Raw genomic sequence first — 8,609 nt, forward strand, 5'->3', positions numbered from 1 at the left:
TCTTCTATAGGAGTGCTTATTATATCCTGATCATTCATCCACACTGCATCTTCTATAGGAGTGCTATTTATATCCTGATCATTCATCCACACTGCATCTTCTATAGGAGTGCTATTTATATCCTGATCATTCATCCACACTGCATCTTCTATAGGAGTGCTATTTATATCCTGATCATTCATCCACACTGCATCTTCTATAGGAGTGCTATTTATATCCTGATCATTCATCCACACTGCATCTTCTATAGGAGTGCTATTTATATCCTGATCATTCATCCACACTGCATCTTCTATAGGAGTGCTATTTATATCCTGATCATTCATCCTCACTGCATCTTCTATAGGAGTGCTATTTATATCCTGATCATTCATCCACACTGCATCTTCTATAGGAGTGCTATTTATATCCTGATCATTCATCCACACTGCATCTTCCTTAGGAGTGCTATTTATATCCTGATCATTCATCCTCACTGCATCTTCTATAGGAGTGCTATTTATATCCTGATCATTCATCCACACTGCATCTTCTATAGGAGTGCTATTTATAGCCTGATCATTCATCCTCACTGCATCTTCTTTAGGAGTGCTATTTATATCCTGATCATTCATCCTCACTGCATCTTCTATAGGAGTGCTATTTATATCCTGATCATTCATCCACACTGCATCTTCTATAGGAGTGCTATTTATATCCTGATCATTCATCCTCACTGTGTGTCTCATCAATGCAGGTAATTTATGACATGTATAAAGTATGTGTTTTGGAGTGATGCATTTAAATTTAGGGGTCGCTTATCAAAGGAATGCAAAACTTATTTGTCATAACTCATCAATATCATGCTAAAATCATTTGTGCAAGAGGAGGGAGATGAGGTTGCACGTCCTGTTAAAACTAACAGCTCAAAAACCACACGGAATCTGGGAAAAATGTGTACATCCCTGGTTAGAGGACAATTTGTAGAAAACATCTAGCTACATTTTGAGGTGATGCATTTTGATTCCAGTGGGTCACCAACGTGGTATGTGTAACACAACTCTTTTTTTGTTAGTCACTTTTTATTAAATCACATAAATACACACAAAAAATGCATGAAATGAAATGTATGAATTCACTACTGTAAGTCGCTCTGGATAAGAGCGTCTGCTAAATGACTAAAATGTAAATGTAAATGTAGTAACTCGTTCAATTCAGAGCCTGGATTTTCCCCCTGAGGCTAATATTCATATCATGTTGAAATCAATTGAACAGGGGACAAACGTTTATTGTACATTGTGACATCATTAAAATACTCCTACAATGTTAAAACATTCTACATTGTGACATTAATTCATTGATATCATGAAACAACTCCTTCATGCATGTATTTTCTAATATTTGATCAGAGATCTTTTATCAGAATATCACTGGTCACAGCTACGATGTTTCTCTTGTGTGTGTGTTCTCTGGTGTTGTACCAGGTTGTTTGACTGAGTAAAACTCTTCCCACATTGATTACAGCTATACGGTTTCTCTCCTGTGTGTGTTCTTTGGTGTCGAGTCAGATTAAAAGAACCAGTAAAACTCTTCCCACATTCATCACAGCCATAGGGTTTCTCTCCTGTGTGTGTTCTCTGGTGTGATATCAGGTTGCTTAACTGAGTAAAACGCTTCCCGCATTGAGTACAGCTATAAGGTTTCTCTCCTGTGTGTGTTCTCTGGTGTGTAGTCAACTTGCTAGACATAGAAAAAGTCTTCCCACATTGAGCACAGCTATAAGGTTTCTCTCCTCTGTGTGTTCTCTGGTGTCGAATCAGATTGCTAGAACCAGTAAAACTCTTCGCACATTCATCACAGCTATAGGGTTTCTCTCCTGTGTGTGTTCTCTGGTGTGATATCAGGCTGGTTGAACGAGTAAAACTCTTCCCACATTCATCACAGCCAAAGGGTTTCTCTCCTGTGTGTGTTCTCTGGTGTGATATCAGGTTGCTTAGCTGAGTAAAACTCTTCCCACATTGAGTACAGCTATAAGGTTTCTCTCCTGTGTGTATTCTCTGGTGTAGAGTCAGATTTCTAAATGCAGTAAAACTCTTCCCACATTCATCACAGCTATATGGTTTATCTCCTGTGTGTGATCTCTGGTGTGATATCAGGCTGGTTGAATGAGTAAAACTCTTCCCACATTGAGTACAGCTATAAGGTTTCTCTACAGTGTGGATTCTCTGATGAATTATAATGCCTGCTGTCGAGTTGAATCTCTTCCCACAGTCAGAGCAGCAGTGAGGTTTCTTCCCTGTGGATCTCTGCGGGTGTTTCTTGAGGTGTTCGAATGTGGAGACACTCTTCTCTGCCTCTTCAGCATCATGAGGTTGTTGAGGCTCCCCAGAGGATCCACGATAGTCACGTCTCTCTCCTGTGTGAATAACAAAGTCAGACAGATGATTAAAGGCCCAAAACAGCAGAATCCACTGTAAAAGGTGATTCCAACAGCGGAGCCATGATATACAACAATTGACGTCTGTAATGAATGTTACAATTATTTAATTGTCTTAAAATGAGCAAGAATAGTCATATTTAGTCTTGTTTTCACATTAGTAGTAAAACTGATGATTGTAGGCTAGAAATAAATTATTAAAGTTGTTGAAATCCTAAGCAGTGTGCCAAACGACTTTTGGTCTCCAATACAGGCCCCTTTCTGTGTTTGCTAAAATTGCGACACGAGGGCAATTTGGTTGTAGAAACTCCTCCCTGCTAATGAGGAAACCGATTGTTATGGATGTAGTATATCTGGTAATGAGGAAAATTACTAGTTATAGATGTAGTATATCTGGTAATGAGGAAACCACTAGTTATGGATGTAGTATATCTGGTAATGAGGAAACAACTAGTTATGGATGTAGTATATCTGGTAATGAGGAAACCACTAGTTATAGATGTAGTATATCTGGTAATGAGGAAACCACTAGTTATGGATGTAGTATATCTGGTAATGAGGAAACCACTAGTTATGGATGTAGTATATCTGGTAATGAGGAAACCACTAGTTATGGATGTAGTATATCTGGTAATGAGGAAACCACTAGTTATGGATGTAGTATATCTGGTAATGAGGAAACCACTAGTTATGGATGTAGTATATCTGCTAATGAGGAAACCACTAGTTATGGATGTAGTATATCTGCTAATGAGGAAACCACTAGTTATGGATGTAGTATATCTGCTAATGAGGAAACCACTAGTTATGGATGTAGTATATCTGGTAATGAGGAAACCACTAGTTATGGATGTAGTATATCTGGTAATGAGGAAACCACTAGTTATGGATGTAGTATATCTGCCTGGAGCAAAAATGGTGAGCAAAGATTTTAGTTTTTCACAATGTATTCTGAATGTGAATAGGGGAAAACTCAGGGGAGTAACCTTCATTTCCAGGTTGCTTATGAGTACATTTCACACTACTTTGGATTATAATTGTAAGGCTCGTTTGAATGTCCTGCTTAATATAATGTTTGTGTCATCATCGCAAATCAACCGCATTGTACTTAAAAAACACTTCAAACAGTAAAATGCTCTTTGTCTAGCTTTTCTATCAGTATGAAAATGAGGGTTTGCACACTGTTTGCCAAATTGGCCCATAACTTCACCTAACAACAAACATACCTATGTAATGAACGAAGAAGCACTTTGGTTGTTGTTGCATGACACACATAGTGTCCTCTAGGACCCATAACAATAACATAGACCTACTGTAGGACCCATAACAATAACATAGACCTACTGTAGGACCCATAACATCACCTAACAATAACATAGACCTACTGTAGGACCCATAACTTCACCTAACAATAACATAGACCTACTGTAGGATCCATAACAATAACATAGACCTACTGTAGGATCCATAACAATAACATAGACCTACTGTACGACCCATAACTTCACCTAACAATAACATACCTACTGTAGGACCCATAACTTCACCTAATAACAACATAGACCTACTGTAGGACCCATAACATCACCTAACAATAACATAGACCTACTGTAGGACCCATAACTTCACCTAACAATAACATAGACCTACTGTAGGACCCATAACTTCACCTAATAATAACATAGACTTACTGTAGGACCCATAACAACAACATAGACCTACTGTAGGACCCATAACTTCACCTAACAATAACATAGACTTACTGTAGGACCCATAACAACAACATAGACCTACTGTAGGACCCATAACTTCACCTAACAACATAGACCTACTGTAGGACCCATAACATCACCTAACAATAACATAGACCTACTGTAGGACCCATAACTTCACCTAACAATAACATAGACCTACTGTAGGACCCATAACTTCACCTAACAATAACATAGACCTACTGTAGGACCCATAACTTCAACTAACAACAACATAGACCTACTGTAGGACCCATAACTACACCTAACAATAACATATACCTACTGTAGGACCCATAACTTCACCTAACAATAACATAGACCTACTGTAGGACCCATAACTTCAACTAACAACAACATAGACCCACCGTAGGACCCATAACTTCACCTAACAATAACATAGACCTACTGTAGGACCCATAACTTCACCTAACAACAACATAGACCTACTGTAGGACCCATAACTTCACCTAATAACAAATATAGGAAAATAGCTCTGTGTGTTGTACAATAGCCTATCCATCAAGGAACAGTTCTCTACACATTATGAGCAAAGTATCTGTGTGCAAACAGACTAACGAGACCCTACTGTAAATTAAACAGACAATAACACATTATAAACATCAATTTGTTAGGGATGTTGGATCCAACATGGAGCACAGCATAACTGTCTTTACCAGAGTAATGAATGAAGAAGCACTTTGGTTGTTGTTGCATGTCGTGATGTTTGTTGTTGAACTAAGGCACGTGTTATATTCTTCAAGAATCAATGGCTATAAATAAATAATTTAAAAGTCACAATATGGATGTAGATATTGCATATTTCCCCTGTAACACCACACATCAGTTCAACAACTGCATAGTTTGTGCCTCTGTTTTTAAGACAGTACTTACTAGTGTTAATCAGGGAACGTTCATCGTTAGAACCATTGGACGCCTTAAGATGCGTTCGGGCCCAAATATCCAGTTTCCTCCTCTTTCATTCTGAACGCGTCCTTCTCTTCTTCTTTCACTGTAACAGCCTCACCCTCTACTTGTTTTTGTATTGTGACATCCTCTTCCTCCTCTACTTGTTTTACTGTAACATCCTCCTCTTCCTCCTCTTTCACGACAACGTTCAGCCACAGTCCCTCTTTCTCCGTCCAGCTGACCTCCTCTTCTTTAGCAGGAGGAGAGTAGCTTAGTGAACTCATGGTCGGAGATGGTAGCTAGCTAGGCTAATGCTAACTTAACCAGCCCGCTAGCTGACCAATAACAACACCGTAAATATGAAATTAAATCGGATAACTAACTAGACGACAGAAGTGGGTTTAAAACACAGTGGCTAATATACACTAAAGCGTCTAAAGAGCTTTATTGGTTCGGCTATTTTGTCTAGCAAGCTACCGAGGTGGCTGACGAACTGTTGTTGCTGTTGAAAGAAGCGTTCCGTCCACTAGATTATACGTCACACCAACAGCATCGACTTAAAGCCCCACATGATGTATTGTTACACCATGTAGGAGCAGTATAGACCTAGTCTGTTCATTATATACATCTACATGATGTATTGTTACACCATGTAGGAGCAGTATAGACCTAGTCTGTTCATTATATACATCTACATGATGTATTGTTACACCATGTAGGATCAGTATAGACCTAGTCTGTTTATTATATACATCTACATGATGTATTGTTACACCATGTAGGAGCAGTATAGACCTAGTCTGTTCATTATATACATCTACATGATGTATTGTTACACCATGTAGGAGCAGTATAGACCTAGTCTGTTCATTATATACATCTACATGATGTATTGTTACACCATGTAGGAGCAGTATAGACCTAGTCTGTTCATTATATACATCTACATGATGTATTGTTACACCATGTAGGAGCAGTATAGACCTACAGTACCTGGCTACTTATTAAGATTTAGTTTGACTTAGTGAAACTGTCTTAAATGTGCTGTAGTAAACATTTTTTATTCTCACTAATCAACCAACACATTCCTGTCTTTCTATGTCTCAATATAATAGTATTATTTAATTAAATCCATGTAAAATAATCTTTGTCTGAAAATAAAATGTGATCCTCAACTGCGTTTCCCTCCAGTCAGCAGACGGCGATGTGCGTCTTTCAGGCGATGCTGCAGCGTGACGTATAATCTAGTGGACGGTTCTTCATAAACAGCTCGTCAACCACCTCGGTAGCTTGCTAGCCAACATAGCCGAAACATTCAAGCTATTTATACGCTTTCGGTCTATATTAGCTACTGTGTTTTAGACACACTTCTGTCGTATCTACTTGTTAACCTATTTAATTTAATATTACGTTATTTTTTATTAGTCAGCTATAGTAGCTGGCTGGTTAAGTTAGCATTAGCCTAGTCGCTAATGATAGCTAGCTAGCTAACATCCCCGAACATGAGCTCCCTAAACTACTCCCCTCCTGTTAAAGAAGAGGAGGTCTGCTGGACGGAGAAAGAAGCTCTGGGGCTGAACATTGTCGTGAAAGAGGAGAAGGAAGAGGAGGATGTTACAGTTAAACAAGGAGTAGAGGGTGAGGCTGTTACAGTGAAAGAAGAAGAGAAAGACGTTTCAGTTAAACAAGAGGAAGAAGAGGATGATGCTGTTTTTGGAGTGAAGAAGGAAGGAGAGATTACTGTCACATTGAAAGATGAAGAGGAGGAGATAGGAGATCTGAGTAACACCAGTAAGTACCACCTTCAATTAGTTTTTATCTTTGGATATTCGGAGTTGGCTCGTCAATACCTCTTCAACGGAGGGTCCTGGGATGATGACTGATATGTCTAGAATCAGACGACGTAGAGAACAAGCTACCCCTTGTTTTCTCCGTTCCGTTTCCAAAAAGTGACTTAACATATATATTTGAGGAGGGTCTATCTGCTGACCGCAGACTGGGGGGCCACGGTATGTAGTGATTTTAATGTAGTGATGTTTTACTACACACCGTGACCCCCAATAGAGCCATGTGAGAGTTGGGTTGGCTACACCAAAGATTATGGATATACTGACAAGATGTCTCTCCGCCCTAACAAGGGGAGTCGTTGTCCACAAAGCTGCACTGTGGGTCTCCCACCTATCCTGTCTTTGGATTGGTGGATACATCTTACATTTACATTACATTTTAGTCATTTAGCAGACGCTCTTATCCAGAGCGACTTACAGTAGTGAATGCATACATTTCATTTTTTGTACTGGTCCCCCGTGGGGATCGAACCCACAACCCTGGCGTTGCAAACACCATGCTCTACCAACTGAGCCACACGGGTCCAATTATCCCAGCGGAACAGACAGACAGGTATCTTACTTCATTGAAAGGGGACTCTGGTCGGGGAAAGCAGGCCGTAGTTTGGGCATGCAGACTGTAGAGCCAGGCATGTCCCCATCCCCCTGGGGGCCAGGCCAATCCAACACCCGCTGAGGCCACAGGCAATGGGACTCCTGCAGGGCCCGTACAGACACGGGGCTCTCACGGTTACTCCCTAGGAGGGTGAACTTGGCAAACTAAATCTTCAAAACCTAAGAGAGCATTTATCTTATTATTGTAATCTATTGTTTATATTCTATGAGGGTTGTTGACGTCAACCGCCTGTATTCAATGGAGAGAGATGCTAAGATACTAGCATGAATATGCATAGCGATCTGGAGACAACTCCTATAGTGTTTTATCAAAGTTGTCGGTATGTCACGTGTCCACATAACAACTTAATCATTACGAAACTTCTGTTAGATCAAGTAAACCTCACGTAGCAAATAAGCCATTCATTTTGTTGTTGACCAAATTCAACACTTTCCACATTGGGTTGATAATTGTTAACACTTGGATACAACCTACTGTAGTCTACTGGCATGACCTAGAGAGATACAACCTACTGTAACCTACTGGCATGACCTAGAGAGATACAACCTACTGTAACCTACTGGCATGACCTAGAGAGTTACAACCTACTGTAACCTACTGGCATGACCTAGAGAGATACAACCTACTGTAACCTACTGGCATGACCTAGAGAGTTACAACCTACTGTAACCTACTGGCATGACCTAGAGAGATACAACCTACTGTAACCTACTGGCATGACCTAGAGAGATACAACCTACTGTAGCCTACTGGCATGACCTAGAGAGTTACAACCTACTGTAACCTACTGGCATGACCTAGAGAGTTACAACCTACTGTAACCTACTGGCATGACCTAGAGAGTTACAACCTACTGTAATCTACTGGCATGACCTAGAGAGATACAACCTACTGTAACCTACTGGCATGACCTAGAGAGTTACAACCTACTGTAACCTACTGGCATGACCTAGAGAGATACAACCTACTGTAGCCTACTGGCATGACCTAGAGAGATACAACCTACTGTAGCCTACTGGCATGACCTAGAGAGATACAACCTACTGTAGCCTACTGGCATGACCTAGAGA

At 40.0% G+C, this 8,609-nt stretch overlaps 1 protein-coding gene across 1 annotated transcript; it reads right to left on the minus strand.

The window, feature by feature from the left end:
• Positions 1-1,327: 1,327 nt before the first annotated feature.
• On the minus strand, positions 1,328-4,119 carry LOC115186472 (zinc finger protein 2 homolog). Its single transcript, XM_029746096.1, has 2 exons — positions 4,108-4,119; positions 1,328-2,240 (listed from the first exon to the last, which is right to left on the minus strand). The coding sequence occupies exons 1-2, from the start codon at positions 4,117-4,119 to the stop codon at positions 1,407-1,409; spliced, it is 846 nt and encodes a 281-aa protein (XP_029601956.1). The 3' UTR covers positions 1,328-1,406.
• Positions 4,120-8,609: the final 4,490 nt, after the last annotated feature.

The sequence above is a fragment of the Salmo trutta genome, unplaced genomic scaffold, assembly GCF_901001165.1.
Source record: "Salmo trutta unplaced genomic scaffold, fSalTru1.1, whole genome shotgun sequence".
Lineage (NCBI taxonomy): Eukaryota > Metazoa > Chordata > Actinopteri > Salmoniformes > Salmonidae > Salmo > Salmo trutta.